General features: G+C 40.9%; 1 protein-coding gene across 2 annotated transcripts; it reads left to right on the top strand.

The window, feature by feature from the left end:
• Positions 1 to 226: 226 nt before the first annotated feature.
• Positions 227 to 17,740, top strand: dcn (decorin). 2 transcript variants are annotated; one of them, XM_029462073.1, is made up of 8 exons: positions 227 to 550; positions 7,268 to 7,497; positions 11,219 to 11,331; positions 12,384 to 12,597; positions 13,304 to 13,417; positions 13,739 to 13,832; positions 14,873 to 15,011; positions 16,290 to 16,490. In XM_029462073.1, the coding sequence occupies exons 2-8, from the start codon at positions 7,287 to 7,289 to the stop codon at positions 16,488 to 16,490; spliced, it is 1,086 nt and encodes a 361-aa protein (XP_029317933.1). In that variant the 5' UTR covers positions 227 to 550; positions 7,268 to 7,286. The 2 variants fall into 2 exon arrangements, with proteins under 2 accessions (XP_029317933.1, XP_029317935.1); XM_029462075.1 differs by lacking the exon at positions 227 to 550 and having other exon boundaries at positions 7,287 to 7,497; positions 16,290 to 17,740.
• Positions 17,741 to 27,491: the final 9,751 nt, after the last annotated feature.

The raw sequence follows: 27,491 nt of genomic DNA, 5'->3' as shown, positions 1-27,491 counted from the left end.
GCGTTCTCTGCTAAGCTCTACACAGGACCTATCATTACCAGATGTCACAGTGAGGGTGGCTGCCAGCCGAATCACTGCTTATTGCTATAAACTCCAACTCTCTGCCTCTTTCTCTTCTTCTCCTTCCTTCTTTCTTCTTTTCCCTCGCCCTGTCTCCCTTCTCCTGCTCTCTCTCTCTCTCCCTTTTTTTTTTCTTTCTTCCTCCCTTCTCCATTTCCAGCTGTTTTTGGATCACGCAGCGAGAACGGGGGAAGTTCTCCACCAATTGTTTCGGTCCTGAGAGGAGCTCGGCGGTCGGACCCTCCCTCCTTCTATCTCTCTCCACTCTGTCTCTCTCTCTCTCTCTCTCTCTCTCGCCCTCTCTCTCTCTCCTCCCCTTGTTGTGACAGAGCACACCTGCTTGATCTTGGCTGCACGCGCTCCGAGACCAATTACCCCATAGGCCCTCGCAGCCACTTCACAGTCTCATCCCCCCACTCGACTGGATTTTTGGGAGTCAAGCTCATCTCGCACACTTCTACTCTCTTTGCCTTGCTTCTACTGAGAACAGGTAGGTAAATCCTTTAACTCTGAGAGAGGAGAAAAGTATGGGTAATAGTGGGTGAAGCTAGGTTAGGAATAAGGAGTGAGGTTTCACTTTGGATTCATTTTAAAAGAGAGAGAGAATAGTCTTGAGAGAACTGCTTGCTTTTTGCTGGATGGTGACCTTTTTTATGACAAAGTCTAGTGTTCACAATTTAAAAGTCACATTATTAGCTGATGATGTTATTTTATGAAGATAAGATTACTGTCAACATTTGTTAAACTGGATTTGAGTATGTTTGAATAACTTCTTCATACATTCATTTGTGTAGATTATGGATATGTTGCCAGGTGTTGTTCCCACAGCTCACTTGGCTTTGTGATGAGAGACCTTTAATCATTTCCAGTCCAATCTGCATACAGCTCAGTAAAAAGAGCAGCGGCTAGGGAAGGGGGTGTGGTAGTGCAGTTGATGCTGGTACCTCACTCCCCTGCCAAAAAACGTATTCTCCTGGCCCATCGTAAATCTGCAAGCTTAAGTGCCATGTGAAGTTTTCAGCACTTTTTCAACACTTTCTTACTTTGTTGCTTTTTTGTGGCGATTGACCAAGTGTTTGGACGCAGTGTTTGTTGATTGTTTGAATGCAACTCGTATGGAAGTGCATTCCTCAAGCTAGTTTGATACATGGCAAGTGACTCTGATGTGTAACGCTTACATAAAGACAAGGGTTTGAGTGAGAAGAAGGCATAAAATGCAGATGTTCTACTTAAGTTGTTTGCTTCTTCTATCATTCAACATTTGCTTACGTCAGTGGAAAAAGGCTTTTGTTGCATTAATTTGTTCCTTTCCTCTTTGTTTAGCTTTCTTTCATTCTTTTTCTCTCTCTCTTTTTCGTTCCCTGTGGCATTTGGGCAGTCTACAAACAAATGAGGGGGAAAAAAACTGCAACAACAATGAGGATTTCTTTGTGTTGATTCAGCCCATAACTGCTCGTCACGACGTTGATTTGGGAAAGTTGTTTTTGCTGCTTCTCACACTTTCCATTTCAGCAGTTCATTTGAGAATGCAACCAGACCATTTGAACCTCAATCTCTTATCTGTCTGCTCTGCAGCCCTGTTTCTTCTCAATCTGAACCTGCCCACCGTGGCGTTTGCTGCTGTGTTTTTTCACAGGAGCAGAACAAGACCCAAATTGCTAGGGGCAACTTAAAGTGAGGGGCTTTGAAGAGGAGATGGAAAAAAAAAAAGCTGTACCTGGCAACGCACAGTGCCATTAATCCCGTAATGGTACAGCTTCCTCTATCAAAGAGAGGTCTGAAGGCTTCCCGGCAAGCCACCACACAGCTCTCAGCTAACTCATTACATCCTTTTTACCAGTAGGAAAAAAACCTAATAAGGCTCAGCTTCACTGAATTGAGAGGACTGGAGTGAAACTGAACAAGGGAAAAAGTGACACTGAAAAAACACAATGAAAAGTGGGATTTAGAGTAGAGGCTAAAAGAGGCATTAAAATACAATCAGAACCAAAAGTTAGCGAATAAATGGTTAAGAGGAGACAATGTCCAGATTTGCACTCATGGGGCTGCATTGTTTTCCATCTGGACTTCAATGTCTGGGTCAAAAGGAACAATGGGATGGAATGGACATCAGCCATGAAGGAAAGTTCCACATGTTAATCTTTCTGGCCAAAGTTTAAAGGGTCACATAGAGAAAGAAAATACCATAATCTATGGCAGAGAAGCCGGGGGAAGGAAGGAAAAGAGCACAAAAAGGGAGGAGGAGATGGAAAGAGAAGAAAGGGAGAGAAGGTTGGGCAGTTCGTCCACATCTGTGCAGCGCAGACTGTTGATAATGAGACTGAGGCTGATGGCAGGCCGTCAGCTCTTCTCATGGAACAGCTGAAATGTGGTTAAACCACTCACTGGCTCTCTCAAACAACAGGAATGCTTTGCAGACCCTAAAATGATCCTTCAATAATAGTTATGACTCTGACACTGTCTTCTTTTTTCTGCATAAAGAAATTATACTGATTGTAGTGGTCAAAAGAGTATCTTGGGCTTTCTTGAAGCCAAAAACATCAGATGCAAACGTACATGGGAGCATGGACGGCTATTTTCCAGACAAGAATGATTTGGCCTTACTCCTATTACAAGAACGTTTTGGCTCTGAAATTGTTTGTTGGCCGTGTCTTTGCATATTTTCAGATACACATGTTCTCTCTCACAAAAATCCCCCGATATATCAGAAATTTGTTGAAAATAACATCTCCTCGCACCACTGCCAAAAGAAGGCCTAAAGTTTTTACATTTCACCACTATTATCGTCATCATGCCTATGTGTGCAATGGGCAAAAGGGCCACACGTGTTTTAAACGTCCTGTGGCCTTGTAAATACCTTCCAGTGATTCAGTGCTGACAGACGCTCTGCAGACGCAGGTCTGTGAAGAGCTGGAGACGAGGTAGCGGACATTAGTGCAGGACAGGATGGTTAGTTGGTGTCTGCTTTAAATCGTCTCCTCCATTGCAACATGGTTTGATTTGCTTAATGCTCAAGTCTGTTAATTTCATGCTGCAGAAGTCTGGATGATAGATTTGTTGATATGGTAATGTTATTGCGGGTATCCCATTCATTTTCTAAGCTCAACAGTTTCAATGAAAGGCAGTGACAAAGAGGAGAAAGTGACAAAGCAAAGGAGGGAAAATTACTTTACTCCCTCATGCGAGCTCTGCTTCCTGTCTGGGAATCATTAGTAATGCTGGGGCCAGACAAGGGGGAGAGTGGCGGGAGGGAAGAGAGGGATGAGACAAAAGAGGGACACAGGAGAATTGACAAGGATGCCGACGCCACAGGAAATGTCAACCTCCGCCCCTTTTTTCTTGGTCAGACGTGGGATGATGAATAGCAGGTTTCAGTGACACGAGAGAAGAAGATAGAGATGGTTCGTGTACATTTACCACACATCCTTTTTCTGGGATGTGGTAGATTGTAAATCTTTTGAAAATACAGACTAAACTTTCTCACAGCAGCTTGTTCTTTTTACTTTTTGCTACATCTTTTCTATACCCACCATAGTTCCACGTGCAGTGCTTCAACAGGCATCTGCTGACCGTTTGAAGCCCTTTACAAACTCTCTGAAAGGATTTGAACCATGATTTCAGTTGGAAAGGATCTACATTACAGATCAAGATTAAAATGTTTGGGTACTTTCTTCACGAGTATGTGAACAACCTCACCCAAATCACCATGTGTGTACCAGTTCCTGCCACATTTGCACAGATTAGTGTCAGTCCAGTCCAGTTCAGTTAAAATGTGTCAACTTTAGGAAAAGTCAGATCAAGTTTTCTAAACTGCAGGGCATGAAATGAAACAAATTGGAACATGCTTAGATTTCCAGCTTGCTTTGAGGATTCTTCTGTGGAAATGATAAGGGAAATGTCTTTTATCCCGTAACAGACATCTTCTTTGAGGGGATTATAAATGCTGATACCGGGGAGATGTAGAGTTTGCATGGTCAAGTCATGTTCCAGCATGCTTTGTTGGCAGCCCTCTGGGTTTAGCATGCACACACACACACACACACACACACAAACACGCAAGTGTGTTTGAGGAGCATGTGTCGTGAGTTCTATGTGTGTGTGTCTGAGGTGTCTTCTTAGAGCAGACCATCCTGCAGGGCCGGTGGACACATCAGAGCACACTGGAAATGAAAGAACCAACGCCTGAGGCACAGCAGGTTGTCTCATGCACAGAGGCTCATCCCACCTGGGAAAGCTGTGAAAAGCCTTGAATTTCAACTTTTAAAAACAAGATCGCGTTTGACCATAATTCCTTGTTTTGTGTTTTGAATTTAGAGTGCCCTTCATGTTCACAGACAGGCATTGGTTGACCGTGTACCCAGTATTTCACAACTCTTATGTTGACTCACAGCAATAAATCCCCCCAATGTGCAGGGCCTCCTTCTCCAAATCCCAAATCCCCTCACTCAATCATATTAATACCACTTACAGTATATCTTATTCTGAACATGTGGTAACAAATTGTTAGTTAATGTCCCAAACAATAATCCCTGATAAACCCTTATATTCCCTTTTCCCAGTTTAGGTCTTATCAACAACAATTCCTGGACCTGACTATGACTCACAGAGTAGCAGTAACTCTTGTTTTTACAGTAATGCTGCTGCCATTAAATGCAAATAGAGATCTAGCTTGAGATCACCTTCTTCTTCTTCTTCTTCTTCTTCTTCTTCTTCTTCTTCTTCCTCCTCTTCTTCTTCTTGCGTGTCTGGCTCACATTAAAAGCTGCTAAAGCGTTTATGGACAAAGGTTGATGGATTGATGGCAGCACACATGGAGGGCCATCTGAAATCCTGCACCAAGGCACATGTGCATGTATATGTTTATGGCCTTGTGGCCATGGGTCAAAGCAGGTAGATAAGGTTCAGTAATCCGGGGTGAAACCTCTGTTGTATTGTGTGCATTAGAATTCCTTTAAGCAGATCATAGTACACTGGCTTTGAAGATAAGTCTGAATGTTCCAGCCTGCAAGACGTGCCAGATGTGAGGAGTTCACACTAGTACCTCCTAGGGAAAGTGATAAACTGACTGTCAAACACTTTCCCGTAATGGCCATTAATGTATCATAACTACTACACAAACTCATCTGGCATCCAAGCAGGATAAAACAAACCATCAAAAGGCATCTACAATCACTTTTTAACCCAGGGGTGCTTTGCATCCTTAAATCCAAAACGACGCCAGAACGTTGCTGCCAAATCTGCAGACAAGGTTTCCATTGGATTGAGCTTTCAGCTGCGCTTCGATAAGAGAGCCTGACACAGCCAACATTACTCAGTCTGTCGAAGACTGGAACAACGTGTACTCTGGATCTACTGTATGTTCAGACCGGAGCTCTTTGTATCAACGCCTCCCACTACAGTACGTACTCCATGTTCCCCAAGTCAGAAAAAACGGCAAAAAGTTTTGCATGGAAAACTGCATCCACACATCAAACACTGTGTGACACAATTCCAGGCTCTAAGTGAAATCAGCCTTTTGAATGTTTTTCAGGTTTTTCCGCTTCATAGCAACAGAACAAGAGTAAAAAAACAAAACATTAAGAGGCAGAGCTTTTCCCATCCAACACAATTCCCCTCTGAATGGAAGTGATTTCAAGCTTGGTCATACTGTATGCAAGCACTGTAACCACTGCACTGAAGCTGTACAGTGTGTCAAAGTGGTGGCTGTTTTGTGGACAGTAACTATAATTACTGCTTGTGTTGAGAGTCCCTCTGAACCGTGATCCCGTCACCTGACGTAACCCTAACCTGGATTTTACACTACATCAGCAGATCTCGTTCTCTTGCTTTATTCACACATAAAAACATGCAACTATACTCTCAAATGACAGAACGTAAGCAAAGATACAACATATAAGCCTCCTGCACATGCACGCAGACCATATTACAAGCCCAAAGTCACTTTAAACTCTGGCCAACTGATGGTTTTGAGTTAGTTTCATCATCCTGGTCATGATGTTCAGGTTAAGGTCCGACCAGATTCTCACAAATCATTTGTTAGCAGCTGCGGCTCAAATCCGCCCTCCAATTATTGTGGCACCAAGAGGGAAGTCAACTTTTGGCTATATGCATGACAAGCAGATTGCTGGGTATTTTAAACTATGTGTGTGTGTGTGTGTGTGTGTGTGTGTGTGTGTGTGTGTGTGTGTGTGTGTGTGTGTGTGTGTGTGTGTGTGTGTGTGTGTGTGTGTGTGTGTTGCTGTGTAAAAGGTCAAGGAGTTTTGTGGATCTCCACGCTGCGAGGTTGTGTGGATGTGTCAACTGGTTTGTGGTTGTGTAAAAATAGAAGACAGCATATTGGAAGCGGGATTCTCACTGGCAGAGTATATGCAAAGGACTTTAATGGCAAACAAATGATTACTGGGATTCATTACTTTTGGATATAAAATGTAACACAGTGGCAGTCATGACATTTCCCATGATGCATCCCTTGTGTATTACTGTAAAAGCCAATGCAAATGTTATGCAGCAGTCAATGATGTGTCCAGATGAGTAGGAAGCTCGGCTTAATTACAAGTATTAGATACATGGTTGAAATAAATAGATTATTGCAACAAAAAAAATGTAACATTCACTAAATGGTAACTAAAATAAATGGATAAATAGTTAGATAAATGTGGGGGTACGTCAGACGACAAATCTTGTACACCCCTTTTATAGTACTTATTGCACAGCCAGAATTAAGCTTAGACCTCACCACTACATGGAAGAGGTCTTTTTTGTTTGCTCTCTATTCCTTAGTAACAAAATCATCTGACACCTCTGCGGCTTGTCCCTGTGGACAAAGTAATATTGTGTCATTTTCTCATTATGGTTTGCGCTAACCCCTGCTCTATCACCTTTCACCTTCTGCCTAAAACTGACCAGTAAAATAGCTTATTTGACCAACCTCACTAAATTGTTACACCCAAGTGTTTGACCTTCTAGACCCGAGCCCTCCACCTCTCACCTTTGCCCTTTGCTTCTCCTGACTTCAATAAATGTCTCTTGTTCTGTCTTTCTCTCACGGCATCCTTCTCTCTGCCCAGTAAAAATCAAATTCCTCCCTTCAAAGTGAATGAGAAATACAGTTAAACAGTATGTATGGTAGTTTCAGAACTAATCATAGACAGACTATTTTGAAACTGTATCCACCCAAACCTTTGAACTGTGTCCTCTCGTCCTCCAGGCTCCCTGCTAGCAGCACCATGAGGTCAGCCTGTCTCTCTCTGCTCCTGGTCACTGCCTGCTGGGCTCTGCCCTTCCGCCAGTCCGGCTTTTTAGACTTCATGATGGATGAGGCGGGATCGGGTGGGAATGATCAGATTACAGATCAAAGCTTCCCTGCCATGCCTCAAGGACCCAAGTGCCCCTTCAGATGCCAGTGCCACCTGCGAGTGATCCAGTGCTCTGACCTCGGTGAGAAAAGAAACCTCCCACTGAAGGTTCAGTACGGTTGTGTATAATCCCACACGTCAGTTGATCAATTGACTACTGATGCTACATGTAGCCCATAATTCCTAAAATCTACCAGTAGCCGTGTTTCCATTCACATATGTTTATGCACATTTTAAAGTATGGCGTTAGAAAAGCTGTATGGAAATGGTAAAATTTGGATTCCTCAATAAGTTCTGACGTAGTGAACATTTCACTCACATGACTGATCAGCTGTCTTCTCGGGTATTCCCATAACACACGTTAACTTGTCTTTGTCACCCGAGAGCAAGAAACATGGCCAATACTAGCTCACACGAAAGAATAAAAAGAAATTCCCCCAATTTAATACAAATTCCTGATCACCTCTCTCCATTTTTCTTTATTTGTTAGACGGCTAAAGGGACTTCTTCTTCGGTTACAGCCATACGTAGCCCTTAGAACCAACTTCTGACAAAACTAACGCGTTTAATTCACGTTTATCTTTTGCGACATTTCAAAAGTTTGCTTAAAATTAGCTTGACAATGGAATGGAAACTCAGCTAGTATGAATTAAGGTTCAGCCTCAATGCAACGAGCTTCTTGTTCACTTCCATTTTCTTCATCCACTCCTCCATTTGGATCTGGATTTCCAACAAATGAGCTCACTTAAATGGATGTGATGAGATGAGGTTAGTCGGGTGCCTGCAGTAGTTTTACTCTGCTTTTATTATGTTGCGTGACATTAATGTTTTTCAAAAGTCCCTGACTTCACAAAGCATCTCCACCGTCCACCCAAACCCACAGGATCATTCCAAGGGTTATGTTATGTTACGCATTATTGTGAAGTCCTCCAGAGAACATGACACCGATGTTGACACTTTAAATGCTAACAGATGCTGTGAGCCTTATTTCACTTCCTGTAACAATTACATTATTTTCCCTTTCTGGCCAAACTGTTTTTTAAACAGCGGTGGAGACTAAAGGTTAGATTAGACATTTGGAAAGTCCTGAACATTCCCCAATTTTAACAAGCTCATTTCTCAATTTAAATCTTACTCACCAAGGTCGAAAGACTACAATTACTGAGTCGGCTTTTTAATTCAGCACAGTCACAACAATTTACTTCAATGTCATCTTCGTTGTTTGGAGCGTATCCACTCTGTTTGTCTAATGTGATGTACAGCGTATACAACAGCTTGAGTCATCTCACAAACTTTGTCATAGAAAAGTCCCTGACCTCATTTATTCTTGCATAAAAGTGCTTCGCTACGCATCGTTTTTTGGCTCTGCTTTTATTTGGAAAGGATGGGGCACAAACTTTAAGGAGGCAGATGAAGGAGAAGAGGGAGTGACACAGATGGACAAGCTAAATAAAATAAAAAGAGGAGTAGACAGACATAACCAGCTCATAACCCTTCGGTTTAATAAGCTTAGGGCCGGGGGTTGAGACTGTGAAATGCAGTTAGGCAGGTGGCTCAACAGTCAGAGCGACAGACAGTTGGAGAGTTTGATGTTCGGGAAAGGTTTGTTTCCATTACATCAGTCACCAGCCGTGGCCCCAGTCAGCAGCAGCACTTTCTCCAGAGAGCTTGATTCTCAACTCCTGCATCAGCGCCTCCATCTGTTCCCCAGACCTGCCGCCCTGCACAAAAACACTCACACGTTAAGACACACACAGGATTAAAACCTATATGTATATATTTGGGCACACAGGGACCGGGCAAGACAGAAGAGTCTGTTCACTATCTCGCTTTTGTAGATGTGGATTTTTCTGTGCTCGTTTGCAGCTGGCAGGGGAGAACATTTAGCCTAGGGTTCAGATGAGTTGTGATTATATCTGCCAACTCTGTTAGAAAGAGGTTTTGCTTCTCTATAGACTGACCCAGCAGTGTGTTGTTCTTGGTTACAAGCATTAAGACTTACAATCAGCAGCTTAAAAATGTATGCTTTAAAAAACAAAAGTGATTCTGTAAGTTGTGGAGTACTAAATCAAGACTTATAAAAACATCCCATGAGGCAATCGGGCTTTTGATGTGGAGGCCAGATCAGGTCGTCTTGCCCGGCCAGGAGCGCCAGACACGGAGAGGACATTACATAAACACTGTCATTAATGCTTGAAAGTGCTTTAAATGAGTCCAGCCAAGTCCAAAACAATCATACGCTTTATATCCTAATGACTTTGCTTTAAAATGGAGTGATTAATAGTGACTATCATAATAGAGGGGAGACTTAAAGCCACGTTGTTGGCTTTCAGCTGAAAAGTGAGATGCTGGCCGAAACATGATTCGAACAAATTGTTTATTTTCACTAGTCAGTTTATTTCATTGTAGTGCTAATTATTTCTGTTTAATGCATTTTTCTTTTTAACAAATCTGGCTGTTACTCTGCGAAATTCTCTAAGTGATGTGACACACACTAACAGACCCATTTTAAACTGTTTAAATGCTTTTTAAAATACTGGTGGTTTTGCATTTCCATAAAGTCGGGGTGCTCGCAAGATGCAGCTTTGAAAAAAAGAGTAATAAAAAGTGAAGCAGCAAAGTCGGACTTTGAGAGGAAGAATACAAAACAAAGTGTGTGCAAGTATAGAGGTATACGATGTGGTGCTGCAATGATGGTGGCGACTACAAACAGCTGTGATAGTTTGTGGGTCATCCTCTACTGAGTTGGAAAAGCTCACAGAAAAGCAGACCGAGCTGGAAGTGATGTTTGGGTGAGTTGAACAGAAGTCGTCACAAGCTTTTAGGACAAAATGTCTCCAGACATACGTATGTGGACTGGAGATGCAGAATGTAAGCTTCTTTGTTAAACAGTTTATTCTACGCCTCGTCCTCTGAAATGTAAACTGCTTATTATGAATCTCAGTGTATTTTGTTTGGGTTACCACGGATGCAGAGGAGGGCTCCCAGCTGTCTTCTTTCAATGTTTTTTAAAAGCAGTCCACTCAACCTCACAGATTTTCTGTGTCACATTAGCCATGACGTGCCACGATAAGGTCCAAGCAAAACGATTCAGCGTGAGCTAAGTGTCCAGGTATGCAGTCGCTAACTTACTCCAAAGGAAATTTGTTTTAAGGTCCATTTCCACCATATGTGCCTTGGAGCACATCAAACTCCCTTTGGAATTTCTCTATAAAAGCCATTCTGCTCTAGTCCCTATCATCGAGACTAAATGTAGCATGCTACGTTGACAAAGCAGACTTTGTTATTTCAGAGTGTCGCTACTGTAAACTCGGTTACTCTTCCCTGCTGTCATAACAGTTCTTAAGAGCTTAAAGCCCCGGAAAACTTAGTTTCAAGCATAAAGTACTTCTCCACACCATTCAATATTCCTAACTAAATGAGCAATCATTTAAGTTAACGCTCAGAAAGAACCTAGTTACTACTAGTCAAAGTAAGAAACTTTAACCTTTAACATACAACAGACCTGATTTACAGGACGAATGGTCCCCAGTGTGTAGCTTAGACTCTACAAGAGATGAAACTGAGCATCAAACACTCTAACCATGGTCATAGAGACGCTTAGTTAACCATTCTGTATCCATTTCCTGCTGAGGTCAGAGTTTGGTGAGACTCTCGTCGCCAGAACCAGGGTTGTCACCGCCTCACCCCACATTTTCCCATTATCAATCATTCTGATGGATTTATTGCATTTGCGTGCTTCTAACCCTCATGCCCTACAGTACATCTGATTAAACGTTTCTTTAAACAATATTCTCCATCAGGTCTGAAGTCAGTTCCTGTGGACATCCCAGACGACACCACCCTGCTGGACCTTCAGAACAACAAGATCACTGAGATCAAGGAGAATGACTTCAAGAACCTCAAAGGACTACATGTAAGAGACACTTCCATCTGCAGAGATTCCTGTATGTGTATCATTCCTAATGTACAGTAACTCTTCTTACGGACCTTGATGATTCACATGGGGAAACACATTTCATTAATTATTAGGCTGTTCATGTCGGAAGAGTATTAAGGTCAGGCATAAGGGGACAATACAGAGGAGGAAGGCTTTCTTTTAATATTTCGGGGGTTTTTTTGCACAGAACTAAGTCGAAATGTTGAGAATAAAGTAAAACTTCAGGCAAAACAATATAGAAATCTCCAGAATAAATGTTAAAAATGTTGAGAGTAAACGTCAAACATTGAAACTATTAGCGTTAACGTTAACTTTATTCTCAATATTTTACTTTATTCTCAAAATACAAATTCTTCCCTCCTCTCATTTTTTGTTTTCATTCTCCCTGGTCCTATTCTCAAAACATGGACCCCACTTCACCTCCCATCCCAGACTCTCTGCAACATCCTGCATACATCCTCCACTCCCCCAGTCACCAGGTGCATGGAAACTATTTACCCGTAGGCCTCGCACCCTCACGCCTTCAAACTTCTAGAGCTTTCTTGCTTGCAATAAATACCTATGTCTGACAGCCGGTGCTGTTTCCTCTGTAATGTAACTGGCCTCTCAAGGGAATGGACCACATACTTCACATTGCCTCGTGTCTGCTTTTCAGCAGGAGTGAGAGTCCTCTGAAAATGCTTGAGGGATAACTCTAGAGTGGACTTGAACTCGACCCTCCATCTTGGGAGAGCTGCTGAGATCAAAATGTCCTGTTTTTGTAGAATCTCATCTGGAAAGTATTTATAGAATGTTTAACTGTCCCATGGTGCATTTGAAGCAAGAAATGTTTCAGAGTGGAAAACAAAACAGTGAAAGCCACTTTGAAGTTCCCCAATAATAGAACTTTAAACATTCGGGTGAATTTGAATAAGGAACTGAAAGAAAACCGACTGTAAAGATGCCCAAGTGAAGCTCTACTACACTATGCAGCAAGAATAAATAATATCTCCACTAGTATCTCATCTCTCTCGTATTCTTCCATATAGGCTCTGATTCTGGTGAACAACAAAATCACCATCATTCACGCCAAGGCCCTCAGTCCTCTGACCAAGCTGCAGCGTCTCTACCTGTCTAAGAACATACTGAAGGACATGCCCGCCAACATGCCCAAGAGCCTGCAGGAGCTGCGCATACACGAGAACGAGATCACCAAGATCAAAAAGTCCTCCTTCCAGGGCATGTCCCAAATCATCGTCATGGGTATGGAAATAAAATCATTTTCTGATTTGTTTAAAAATGCAGATATTTATTAGGATAGCAGTTTGAAGATGTGTGAGGTGTGTTGGCTACACTTCAGCAGGAGGGGGGAGAATATTTACCTGCTCCAAATGTTCCAAGGAAAACAATAGGCACAATCACACTGGTACCTTTCAACCAGCTGTGAAGGATTTAACATTTTACATAGGAATTTATAATGTATTGTTCAAGTGGTTACTTGCATGGGAATTATACATTTGATTTAATTTTAGTTTGGAAAGAAATAGACCAGAAGGGAAGTTTGCCTCGTGGCATTACACTGTTGAGACAAGATTTACACGTCACAGTCTGGAAGTGATGAGACTGCTAGTAGCAACTCCTCTCTAACTTCCTGTTCTATAAATTAAGAAGTGTCATTCTGTCATTGCTCAACTAAAGCTCAAAGTGTGGATTCAATCACTTGAAGTGTAATGATAAGAGAATTACAATCTGCAACAAATCAGGGAATCTGGTGTGGAGAAAAGCTGAGTTTCAAAAACAAGCTATTCTCTTGCCCAAGACTGTGTTTACTCATGACTCAGCTCTATGTTCCAGTAATACACCAGGAGAGGAGTTAATTTCATAGACGTGATCCGTTACGGCTGTTCTCTTCTTCTTTCTCTTCTTTTTGTCTGTGCTCACATAGTGGTTTTTTATACATTTGTTTCAGAGCTCGGGTCCAACCCTCTGAAGAGTGCAGGAATCGAGGCCAATGCTTTTGCCGACCTGAAAAGGGTCTCTTACATTCGCATTGCAGACACTGACATCACCGAGATCCCCAAAGGTAAAGTTCTCGTATCTCTTCCCACAAATAATTTGGATTAGTTTTATCCAGTCAGGGTCAGCCATAACTCTTCTATCAAAAGAATGCATGGTGGATTTAAGTGTACAGCAAAACAAAGGGCTCATTGTGAAAAAACACACAAACTCTACTGCATGATAATTCAAAACTAGCAGGGTGGATATTTAGTCAAATTATTTATTGAATAATCTATTGGATTTAATAGATTTAAAAATAGCCACACCTTGATAATTGATCTGTTTATTAAAAGGTGAAATGTAATGTTTTGTTCGTGGTGTTAATCCGTGTGTTGTGGGTTGTCAGGTCTGCCCAGCTCTCTCTCTGAGCTCCACCTGGATGGAAACAAGATCTCCAAGTTGACAGCTGGCAATTTCCAGGGCCTGAAGAATCTTGCCAAGTAATAAGAATTATGATTCTCTCTTTACATAAACCCATATTAACCATATAATTAAAGAAAGACCATGTAACTATTGCTTAACAGCAGCCACAGTGGCCACAAATGGCAATTACAATGCAATTGGGCATTGAGTTTCCCATAATTTCCTAATAATCCCCTGAGTCATGTCTCCTGGTGACGTACGCTGTGTTAACATCTTGTTTTACTTTTGTTGTATAACCATTTACATGTATATTTGCACAATGCTAACACTCAGCACAAGTAGAGGGTCATAAATTCATTGATTGGATAATGTCTATCTATCTCTAGTTTGCTTATAATGTTAGCTCACAGCTCTAGTTAGCCTATTTAAAGTTTGCTAACATTAGCCACCATAAGATAGGCTACTAGTTCCAGACCAAGTACGTTTGTAGCAGATAACCCTTAACTGTATTGATTTTAACAAGGTGCTTCTTATTACTTATACATTCAGCTTACTTACTTATAAGTTCAGGAAGTTTGTGTCACTTGAACAATGTTAGTTACACTAGCTGTATCTATCTAAAGTGTGCTAACATTAGCCTAACATTGGTTAGCTAACTTTATGTTAGCTAACTAATGTTAGCTAACATAAAGTTAGAAAATCTAAGACCTAAACAGTACTTTTTGGATAATCAAAATAACTGGTTTGTTCATAAAAATGTGGATTCACTGTGTTTATAAGATTACTGCTCATTGTGCCAAAGAGGGCATACCATACTCGAACAATGAAGGCTTTGATACATGTGTGGATGTTGGAGAGGATATGAGCAAAGGATGGTTTTTATTTCCCACTCGCTCATTATTAAGAAATAGACTGGAAAAGTAATGGCCTTAATGACAGGAGTAGATTATTTTCAGTATCTTCATTTCCTCAGTAAAAAAGATTTTTGTAGATAATTTTGGCAAACGTTGAAGTCACCATCTTGGTTCTCCACTCATGTAATTTGTGCTCTCGAGTTACATGTTCTTTTACACTATTTGCACATTTCCATATCTCATCTTGCTGATTTTTTCTGCAGGTTGGGTCTGAGCTACAATGAGATCAGCTCTGTGGAAAACGGCACTCTGGATAACGTCCCCCACCTGCGAGAGCTGCACCTCGACAACAACGCTCTGACCAGCGTTCCCTCTGGCCTGCCCGACCACAAGTACATCCAGGTACAAACTGCTTTCTTTAGCATTTTAATTACAGTACTTGTGTATCTCACTGTTATTAATCCGGGTTTAAATCCCCAACATGGTCACAGGAAGATTGCTATTGCAACCATTTAGTTTCAGCAAATTAACTCTGCTTGAGCATTTATAGTTATGTTTTTCATTTTGTTACGGTTTGATCAAACTCAGCTCATTTTCTCTGGTCTAAACCATACTGGAACAGTTTACTTTGTTGCTTTTTTGCATTTGGTTTGTTTAGGTTCACACAGCCCGATTACAAGTCAACCAAGGCCTTCATAACAAAAGTCACATGGATTCATTTAGTTGGTAGCTTATCATACTATAATGTTACAGTTTCTGGCAGTAGGGGGGAGTGTAAACAGTCCTGATTCAGTGCCCTTTAACTGTAGTTTGGCCTCAGTTTCATTAGGCTTCTCAAGACAGTAACTGCTGCATCTATCCCATCCCCAATAAGTAGTAGTAGTAGTAGTAGTAGTAGTAGTAGTAGTAGTAGTAGTAGTAGTAGTAGTAGTAGTAGTAGTAGTAGTAGTAGTAGTAACAGGATATAACAAAAGAATATGAATGTGGGAATATTTGAATACAGCAACTTTCAAATTTGGGATGTTTTGTATGAAATAAAAATAAATAAAAATAAATGTAACTTTAAAAATATCACTATTATAATAGTAGAAGGTCAAGCCAAGATACGACAACGTACTTACTAAGGTTCTTTTTGTGGGACTCAATGAAGGGCTAAGTTTTTCACATTTTTGTGATCTTTTACATACAGTATATTTAGCTCTTTATGTTTGTTTTCTGTCACATGTTCCGTTGTATAAGATGGAAATTGTACTTTGCTATGCCATCTCAAGTGTATACGTTGGTGTTTTTTCGGCCTTAGCAGCTTTGGAATCTGTAATTAGCATTATATTGTTTGCCCAAGTGAGTTTGTGGCACGTTCCTCCTTTCATTCTTATTTTGAGGATCCTTCTCATCCCCCTCAGTGCTGCATGACAAGGGCCACTGTGCTCACAACACAATGCTCAGCTGCATGGTTGTTTTTAGCCACTTTTATGTATATATATATATATATATATATATATATATATATATATATATATATATATATATATATACACACTGTTTTAGGTTACACATCCTGAAGAAAGAAAGAAAACAATTATATTAGGCAATTTATATGGTGACTTATGATTATCTTCTTTATCCATGCACGTCCCCCTCAGTGACCAAAGGTTGTCATTACTTGAATCCTGTCTCTAGGTGGTCTACCTCCATGCCAACAAGATTGCAGCAGTGGGAACAGGAGACTTCTGTCCTCCTGGCCTCAACCACAAGAAGGCCATGTACTCTGGCATCAGCCTGTTCAGCAACCCCGTCCCTTACTGGGAAGTTCAGCCCATCACCTTCCGCTGCGTCTTCGACCGCTCTGCCATCCAGCTCGGCAACTACAGGAAGAAGTAGAGCGCCTCTGCAAGGAAGTGTGTGTTTGTAAATGAGTGTGTGAACGTTTTCTAAGTGTGCATGTTTGACCACAGCTCCACAACACTGACCCCTACCAACACTGCCTCCCCCGCAAATGATGATGTCATTAATCACATTTCAAAACTTTAGTGGACTTGGACTTCCAATGCAATGTATCATTTTCATTATATAGCTTCAAGATTGGTGCACCAGTAGCACACACGGCTTACAGCAACCACCAGCATACTACGTGAAGCTCTCACACACAGCACACCCTTCATAGAAGCAGTTAGGCACGCATTAACATTGCAAATATGTTCTCACGTACATACTGTGACATATTATTTTCATTCAGTGGACACATTGAAATTCAGAGATGATCCCTAACCAAAAAGATTTGAAACATCATTCAGTGGAAAATGTTATAAATCTCACTTTAAGTCAACTTTCTCAACCTTTAGCCATTGTATGAATTATAAGAAAGCTAGCCTGTAGAGCAGGCAGCAAGGGGTTAACTTGTGTTTTACAATTCCTTTTAACAACTGGTATAATAGAGTGTACTAGATATTACCTGTGTACTAGGAATAGCATTGAGAGTGTATCATTACCATGCTGCACTCCTTGAAAGAACGTCAAGTTTCTATTTGTATTGTACTCAATTCAAGTAGAGATAAAAGCAACCGTGACTTCTATCACATTGTGCTTTCTTGTGCTTACTTCAGCGTTGATTTAGTTCTGGGTGTTTTTTTACACTTTTTCTTCTTCCCATCTCCTCTCCTGTTCCTGTCCTAGTCTGTGTTATTCCATTAATAAAAATAAAAGTGAAAATAGCTTATAACAAATGTAGAATAAACCATATATGTTTTAAACAGAAGCCATTCCCAAAGATTTATATGCATGCTCTTGTATTTTTTTCCTTTCAACTTGAACCTGGTGCTTTCTGGAATCCCTTGTTAATGCTTGTATGTACTTCTCTCCATGTTTCCCTTATTTCTTTTTTTTTTAAGAGTCAAGAAAAATTGGATGGTGTATGTGGACCGGCATGCCCACTGCAACCATGTTGGTGTGAATGTTGTATGTATAGACGCTGTATATAAATGCTGTATAAAAACCTCTCATTTGCTTAAAGGCACAAGCACTTACCATAGCCCAGACTTAATATATCAGCAACAACGGTGTTCCTCTTTTTTTTCCGGAGCAGGGGCTCCAGCTAAGGTGTCCTGAACAAAATAAAAATACTAATGGAAAAAGTAGCCGTTTTTAATGGATGTAATGACCAAAAATTGCATTAATTATGAATGATGTGAATGGAGATCTGTGCTCCCCGTCACTGGATGGCACTGCAGTAGCTACAGCACAAATACAAAGAGGGCAGCGGTTTCCTGGCGAACAAGGTCAAGAGGAGGCACAGGTAAACTGTACAACATGTGAGACACTTTAACAATAAAAAACAAACACACACATTAAAAGAATGTGCTACAGGGACATATTTATGATAGAAAACCTTGACAAACCCTTAAGATTTCCAATAAGGTCACCATGGTTGACTCAAAGATATTAACATTTTAAGAAAACTAGCTTTTTTATTGAGATATCGGTAAATATCAATGATAGTTTTGGTAAGGACTTGTCAAAGGAAAGAAATGTCCACATTTCAGCCTCATGGGCACTTTTAAAAGTTATCAATCGTTTTCACTTTTATCAGGTTTCATATAACAAAGCACTGGTTTCTTGTCATCTGGTAACAATAAGTCACAGCACAGATGTTACAACATCGAGACTGTACTGCTGTCAAAGAGTAAATATGGGTTGGATTTTTCTTCTACATTCTATGTAAGTAATATGGGGGCCATTCATCAAGTTCATTCACTCCAGATATACATTTCACAGAGACTTATAGGAATAGATGAGTCTCAGCTACTTTTTTTGCTTTAATTAAATCAGCATTGAACATTAAATCAATATAATATGAAAAATAACCTTTTTTAACTATTTATTTTATTTTCTTCAAATCCTTTGAGAATTATGGTTCATAAAACATTAACCACCAATGGGTGACACTACATGCAGTACTTGTTCCAAGTGCATCCTCCCATTTATTTTCTATATTTCGTTATCCTGTGCAGGGACTCGGGGGTGTGGAGCCATTCCCAGCATGCATTGGCCAAGAGTCAGGGTACATCACGGGATGTACTGTATACATTTATAGGACATATATGGATCTATATATACAATTAGACAGATAGCACGTTCAGTTTAGAGTCTCCGGTCCACCATGTCTGTGGTTTGTGGAAGGAAATCATAACTCCCCGAGGAAATCAAACTGACACATGGAGAACATGCAGCGCACAGGCCAGCAGGTTAGATAATAGATCCCCATGTCTTGTGGGGAGTGTAAAGGTTAGGTGGAAGGTCTAAAGAAAGTAAAAAAATATAACTCATGGTAGATTACTTTGCTTCTAGCTACCTCTGCAGCCTCTAATTCATTTGGATGGGTTTTGTGGTCTGAGGTTAAAAAAATATTTTCACACGGACCATTTATGGCCCCTGAGCCACCAGTGATTTATAATCAGCCATTTAAGAGACTGTAATGGGAATATTTAGGTTTTAAAAAAAAGAAAGGGAACTCCCTTGAGACATGTGGTTGAGACTCCTGCCTCTGGAAGCAGGTTGTACGGTATTTTATGATCAATTCTCATAAGAATAGTTTTTCTCATTTGATGGCATTATGTGGAGCCTCACAAGTGACAATTATCAACAACATGCTTTCTGATTAATCAAAAAGGGAAGTGAATACATAAAAGTCAAATGAATCCATTTCATTTTATTCATTTTTTTACCGCAAAAGGCTATTACTTTTCTTTTTAACTGAGCAGTTGATACCAAAAGTATTAGTGCATTACCGCCACCAACTGTTTATTTTCAATACACCCATTTCTGTTTCTCTATTTTTCATTTTCCACTTATGTTAGACACACACCTGGACCAATCAAACAATTGTAATGACCATATAAGCAACAACAAAAATGAGAGGAAATGTTGGGAGTGAAACGGGTAGAATATATAAAATAGTGTGGGTAGAAATAGGTGAATGATTTAATCAGTGCTAAGATGGGGAACACATTATAACAGAGTTTGCGTTTTTTCATCAACTTGAAAGGTTGGCACTTTCGGGCCTCCATAGTACTGTCTCCCTCACTTAAAATGCAAACTGTGTGGCGTTAAATTACAAATAATGCAAACAACCTACCCAAAAAAAGAATCTATGAAAAGAAAAAAACATTTAAAGAGTTATGATTGGCCCAGAATTCTTCCCCTCTGATAGGACTTGGCCGATTTTTTGTTTTCTTTTCAGACAAGGACAGACTGAAAAGCATCAGTGTTTGAGCTGTAGCTCTCATCCCAGCACCTCAGAGTCAGTTTAATACAGCAACGTGAATGTACTTCAATCTGTTGCCCCCATGTGGTGGATATTAGTGCAGCACTTTATATTCTTTGTCTGTCCCCGTGAAACACACGGTGAAAGTATGGTGCAACTGGATCTCCTCAACGGACGTCTATCTTCTCTAGACCATAAGCACTTAGACTTATTGCTTTAGGCCGGCTGCCAGTATTTATGCGTGTTGGTGCAGGTAGATTGAGGTGACTGTGAGGTTTAAGTGAATGTGTAAAAAGCTTGAGGAGATGTACTTCAAAAGAAAAATCAGTTGTGTGCTAATATGTTTCCATCGACTTAATTCGGGGCATATTTGCACATACTGTAAACTCATTGCTTAGTGTGTTTTCACATGAGTGTGTGTGTGTGTGTGTGAAGTGCCTGTCTTGTGGCGCTTATGCAACCAAAGTAAGCTGAGCTGCTTCACCGTGTTGAAAGCAATGACGGTGATCCTGCCGAAGAGCAGATGTGATACACATTTATGCAGAAGGTTATTTCAATCTGCAAATCCAAACTATCAAATGCAGACTACGCACAAACACCTGGGCTTACCTGTCTGATTATATAAAATTCCTCAATCAAATCCTCCTATCAACACCAACAAATGTGCTAAGCCCTGTTATTAGTGTTTTATTGAAAAGACAATACACTTTAGCTCTTAATTTAGAGATTGCAAGAAGATCCAAAACTGGTTTGTGTGACACGTGTAGGTAATTTAAACACAGAGGAACAGTCTGTTGTGTAAAGCCGATCTCCTTGTCTGATTTTAGGGTCAGTTCATTCTTGCAGCACGTGTGAGTCCATGAGAGACAAGGTGAGAGAATCACTTGGCCTGCATCGACATGAGCCTCTCTGGTTTTAAGCGCAGTGCTTACCACATGGCCACATGGTAGGAACAGAAGGTGATGTCTGGCTGCTGTCTGAGATTTTATTAGAGGCCTCTGTGTGTCCGTGCCAAGAGGTCCAAGAATATCCCTGTTTGCTAATATGCTTGCTTAGGATCTTCATCTGTGTACCTCTGTCAGAGCATGTGTAGGCCTATGTGTATCTTAGTTGTAAAGTTTTTTTTGTTTGCTCAAGGGCTCGTATTTATGTGTCTGTAAATGTGTCTGTGTTTAGTGTTGACATGGAAAAAAATCCAGAGAAGATAGTTTACACTTTTATCTTTCAGCTTCCAATCATGATATAGAGACTGCTAAGGCTATATATTCAGTGCTGATTTACTAGTCCTGTAAATCATTCAGCAGTCATACACGAAGTTGTGTCTTTGAAATTGAAATCATCAAATAGTAATGTTTTGATTAAAAAAACCTTTCTATTGCAGAAAAGATCAAAGTTATTTCTAACAACTGACTGCATGAACCTCATGTCAGACATGTCCATACAGCACTGCATGCCCTAATGAGATATAGTTTAGCATTATTGCTTTGGGTAAATTAAAATAATTCAAATGTAAAAATAATCCTGAATACATATGCATTATAGAAATCGTTGTAAGTGTAATTTACTCAAATCTGGTTTAATTCCCCCAAAGAAGAATTGACCACTTGTTAAGCCCCTCTCTGTTGCTATGCCTGCATGCTTTCCATTAAAGCACAATATAAAACATGGACAGATTTACCACTCAAAAAGTTTACTAGTAGTTAATTGATTACAGACAGAGGATCACAAAAGCAGGCTTACAACCGTAAGACAACAGTAGATCATATTTATATCAAACATAACACTCTTTGGCTTAATTACATGTTTTCAAACTGTATATTTTCACTTTAAACATTGCAAGAGAGATGGCTTTTAGGATAAGGGCTTATCCAATGTGATTATAACATGACGCTATTTTAAGTGATGGTGCTGGAGTGTATCTATCCATCCATCCATCATCTACCGCTTATGCGGGATCGGGTTGCGGGGGCAGCAGCTCCAGTAGGGAACCTCAAACTTCCCTTTTCCGGGCCACATCTGCCAGCTCCGACTGGGGGATCCCGAGGCGTTCCCAGGCCAGTGAGGAGATATAATCTCTACACCGAGACCTGGGTCTTCCCCGGGGTCTCCTCCCAGCTGGACGTGCCTGGAACACCTCCCTCGGGAAGCGCCCATGTGGCATTTCTACTAGATGCCCGAACCACCTCAACTGGCTCCTTTCAACGCAAAGGAGCAGCGGCTCTACTCCGAGTCTCTCACGGATGGCTGAGTTTCTCACCCTATCTCTAAGGGAGACGCCAGCCACGCGTCTGAGAAAACCCATTTCGGCTGCTTGTACCCGTGATCTCATTATTTATGTCATGAACCATAGGTGAGGGTAGGAACAAAGATCGACTTGTTCGCTTTGAGTGTACAGGGAATGGATGGCCCTCAAAAGTGACCCTCCCACCCCATACTCCCGCAGCACCTCCCACAGTATCATCCGGGGGACCCGGTCATACGTCTTCTCCAGATCCACAAAACACATGTAGCCCAGATGGGCATACTCCCAGGCCCTCTCCAGGATCCTTGCGAGAGTGAAGAGTTGATCCGTTGATCCGTTGATCCACGGCCAGAACGCAATCCGCATTGTTCCTCTTCAATCTGAGGTTTGACTATCGGCCGAACCCTCCTTTCGAGCACCTTGGAGTAGACTTTACCAGGGAGGCTGAGAAGTGTGATACCCCTGTAGTTGGCACACACTCTCTGGTCCCCCTTTTTGAACACGAGAACCACCACCCCGGTCTGCCACCCCCTAGGCACTGTCCCAGACTTCCACACAATGTTGACGAGGCGTGTCATCCAAGAGAGCCCCTCTACACCCAAAGCCTTCAGTATTTCTGGATGGATTTCATCAACCCCTGGGGCTTTGCCACTGTGGAGTTGACTATCTCAGTGACCTCCCATGTAGTTTGAGGATTACCGCCCCTTGAGGCACCTAAGACCCTGAGACCACAGCTCTCCACCACAGCTTCAGCAATGGAGGCTTTGAACATCCCCCACTCAGGCTCAATGCCCCCAACTCTCTCAGATCTCCTGGACAGGGGCTTCCTCCAGATGTTCCCAGTTCACCCGCACTACCCGTTTGGGCTTACCAGGTCTGTCCAGGTCTGTCCAGAGTCTTCCCTACCCCTTGATCCAACTCACCACCAGATGGTGATAAGTTGACAGCTCCGCCCCTTTATTCACCCGAGTGTCAAATACATGCAGCCTCAGATCAGATGATACGATCAGATCAGATAAAATCGATCATTGACCTTTGGCCTAGGGCGCTCTGGTACCACGTACACTTATGTGCATCCTTATGTTCGAACATGGTGTTCGTTATGGCCATACCATGACTAGCACAGAAGTCCAACAACAAACGATCGTTCAGGTTTAGATCAGGGAGGCCGTTCCTCCCAATCACGCCTCTTCAGGTGTCTCCATCGTTACCCATGTGCGCATTGAAGTCTCCCAGCAGAACTAAGGAGTCCCCAAGTGGAGCCCCATGCAGTACTCCATTCAGGGTCTCCAAGAAGGAAGAATACTCCGAACTGCTGTTCGGTGTATAGGCACGGACAACAGTCAGAGTTTTCCCCACATAACCTGTAGGTGAACTCCAACGTAGTGGCGCCCAGACGGATGTGATGAAAAGATAAAAGATAAGATGATTATGTCTACAATAAAATATGCATTGGAGAATATAACTAAATTGCATTGTTGTGAACATAATTATGTGCAGAAAGAATGGTAGTAATCAGAAATGTAACGTGACTGGGTATATAAGTATCCAAATCCAAACGCTTTTGTTCGAGGATGTCATCCATCAAGTGGAATGTTTAGAAGAAACTCAGCAAAAAGACTGTAATAGGACGAATAAATTATGAGGAAAATAATGATAAAAGTCTGTCAGAACGCATTTGAGGCGAGGAAGCAGGATGTCAGATGAAATGTCAGAATGTTTGTTTCCCAACCTCCACGATCAGTTTTGAACAGCTTCACTGGTACACAAAAACACTGCCAGGAACACAATTAAAGGCCACCAACCCACAAAGAAAAAAATATTCTGGGAAATTTACAGATGAATGGCACAATGTGGAACAGTGGAAAGTACTCCACACTTTTTTCCTTTATCTATAGGTTACCTCTTGGACAGGACTATATGCTGGACCACTGACATTTTTATTGTACCCATACACATGTAGATAAACAGCTTCCAGTCAGGATAAGTCCATTTAAATGTTCAGATCAATACTTAAATCATTTGGGAAATATACAACTGTGCCTTTTGTATTACTGGAACAAATAAAGGGCCCCTGGTCTCACCCATACCTAACCCTAACCTAAAGTTTTAAATCTATCTGGGTCAGCCCCTCAAATATGTTAAATGCATGGGAAACAGTTGTATTTATTTAGCTTTTGTTCCATGAATTTGTGTTCCAATATAATTCATTACTTGGCATTACTACAGGGAAATTAAACAAGTTACAGTTAAGTACAACAAAAGTATTAGGAAAATAGTGCTGAAAGCCAACGTCTGCATCTGGCCTAATGGAAACGATGTGAGAGCATAAGGCAGACACACTTCTCCTCCAAACACATTGGAGGAGAAGAAGCACAGTGACTAAGCAAAATGACAAAATGTCTGTTTTCCAGACTGCACTCTACGAACAGTCTGGAACAGCTTAAGTCTGGGTTCACACAAAAACACTGCCAGTAACAGAGGTAAAAACACACCAACCTCAAAGAAATAAATATTTTGGGCAGTTTTTCTGATGAAGGGCACACATGTGAAGTGTGTCTGAACAAATGGAAAGCTGTTTTTATTCAATAGGAAGGGGTTGTCCATTCTTTGCCCTTTGAAATGTACAAGGACAGTAAGTACCAAGGGTTATTTTTGTTGCACATAAATTAGTGTACTCCTATATTTAAAGTGGCTGTCGTTTGACAACAATAGAATAAATGTGTAAGGTGTTGCTCATAGTGTGGAGTGGCTGAATAAGACTGTGTGCGGAGAAAAGAGAAAAATAAGAACCTTAACGAGCCACCTGTGCTGTATGACCAGGTGTGGCTCATTAACTATAATTAAAGAGATTAGCCACACATTTAACATGGTCCTCTACTATTTTGCACTGGCAGGTAGTACGTTATTGTTCAGGTGTATTTGTTTTATTTATCATTTAGATATTTAGATAAAGATGAAACCTATGGAGAAATGTGATACCAGCTTAGTTGACATATTTAGTGTTATGTATAAAAAATAGGGATAACAAGCAAAACCTCCGTAATGAGAAGGCAAGTAGTAATTACCAACAGTCAGTTTTCTAAGCAAACCTAATGCATCTTAGATTTCTGTTGAGAGAAAGTGGAAACTTCTCCACTGACATTCAGTGATAGATGCTTTTAGAGTCAATGTGCCACAGGCCATGTGAGCAAGTCATTAGTATTGTTGGGTCAATAGTTTAAAATCCCTTAAAGGTCACTTAACACATTTACCAAAAACTGTTTAGAATCTAAGCAAATCTTGAAACCCAAAGGGTAATGAGGTCTATCAAGTCATAGTTGATCAGAAATAGTATCATATTCTTTAACCTTCACGCCCAATATAAGTCATGAGATAGTCATGGGATATTTCCTTATTTTAGGAGTTGACAAAGATTGCTTTCAACTTTCAATAAAACTGACTTGATCACAATGACAAGGATACGTAGGGCTGCAAGGGATTCATCTGTTGCTGTTGTTTTTTTATACTTTTTCTTTTTTTTTAAAGAACCGTAGGAATACAACACAACATAGGTTAGCAGAACAAACAGTCACTTATGCATGCATACAAACTGATGGAAATGCATGTCAGTTCATACAGGATCAGGAATCATCAGATGAGGTCACAAACACAATCCATCTTTCTCAGTATTGCAAGAATTTACCAACCCATAGATTTAGTGTATTATTCACAATATCTATCAAGATATTTTCAAGATTTGTTTGGATTCTAAAAAGTTTTTAGTGCATGTGTTAAGTGACCTTTAAGGGATTTTAAACTATTGACCCAACAATACTAATGACTTGCTCACATGGCCTGTGGCACATTAAAGGCATCTATCACTGAATGTCAGTGGAGAAGAAGGACATTTTTCACCTTCTCGCAACAGAAATCTGAGATGCATTAAGTTTGCTTAGATGACTGACTGTTACTGAAATTACTACTTGCTTTTTCATTACAGAGGTTTTGAGAGGCTTTGTGTACATAAACGAACAAACTGTTTGAATTGGTCCTCATACTGTTTCCATCCACTTTTCCCATGTTTGAAAAGTAAACCATTTACATTTATGGAACATTTCATTCTTTTTCAACACAGTTTGTGCACTTTTATTTTGGAGATGCATGAGGAATCTGTGCATTCAGTTTAAGATAAGCGAGAGGCCAAGAAAACAAAATGACTCACAAAATTCTTTGCAGAGCTGTTTTAGATTAGTTTCACTGCACCACATTTACTAAGATTTCAACTTCATGGATGATCTAGTGAGTAATATGTTATCCAAGCCAAATGACCAAAGCTACGAACTAAAAACCAAAACCAAAATGTCTTTTAAATTTAAAATACCACCATTGGTTTTTGATCTATGAGATTTATCTAGGACATAACGATTGGCAGTCAAATGACAAAGAAATTGCTAAACTGATTGTCTGGTGTGGGAGAAATGTCTTGGGGAATCAGATATCTTGAATGTGAGATATGAAAGTTTTCTACACAGGAGAAATGCGTCCAAGATGGCCTCTAAGAATGGTATGTGAGTAGAGTAACAGACCGCACTGCGACCAATTAAATCCAGCCGTCAATTGCCGGCATGCTGTGATGGTGTGATGGACGTCTACCAACAAATGGGGGAAACATTTGGCCATTTATCTCCCTGATCCCCTTCCTCAACTGCACCTATCTGATCAGTAGAACACCACCCAGGTCCATTTGTCTGTCTATTTGTATATAGAAGTATATAACACAGAGAAAGAAAAGTAGAATAATGTATAACTAAGACATATGGGATGAATTGGATCACCCCTTAAAGTGCCATGCCTTTAGTGAAAAACAGAGGGGGAGCAATATATGCTTCAAGTGTCATGCAATTCTTCTCTGGCCGTCTCATAACCTTTTCGTCAGATTTTCCAAAGCTTTATTCACAACGCAAGAGGTACAGCTGAATTTATTCCTCTTCAGGTCTGGGTTAAATGGCTGCCAGAGATCGTTTTCACATTTTTCCACACATAGCTTCTCCTACTCTTTAGATTTTTTCCACAAACAGCCTCCCCAGCTCAACTTGAGCTTCTGCTTGCACACACTTTGGGGTAGTTGTTTGCAGGACAATTACCAGAAAAAGTGGTCTGGATAGGTGATTAACGTTGGAAAGGTGGAGGTAATGTATAATATAATTGGTTTGTAATATTCCTGTTCTTTGTTGCACCTCCTCTTGGTTATTTAACAGCAGTTTTTGGATGATGCTCCCTCAGACATTCATACCGATGACACCTTCAATTTGTATGACGGCCTGACTCCAGTTCGCTGAAGAAGCCTCCCCTCCTCCCTCTCTGTCTCTCCATCTACCCCTCGCTCTCTCTCCTCCCC

This window comes from Cottoperca gobio, chromosome 23 (genome assembly GCF_900634415.1).
Source record: "Cottoperca gobio chromosome 23, fCotGob3.1, whole genome shotgun sequence".
Lineage (NCBI taxonomy): Eukaryota > Metazoa > Chordata > Actinopteri > Perciformes > Bovichtidae > Cottoperca > Cottoperca gobio.
The sequence above is the reverse complement of the archived record's forward strand: the minus strand, read 5'-3'. Positions and strand labels throughout refer to the sequence as shown.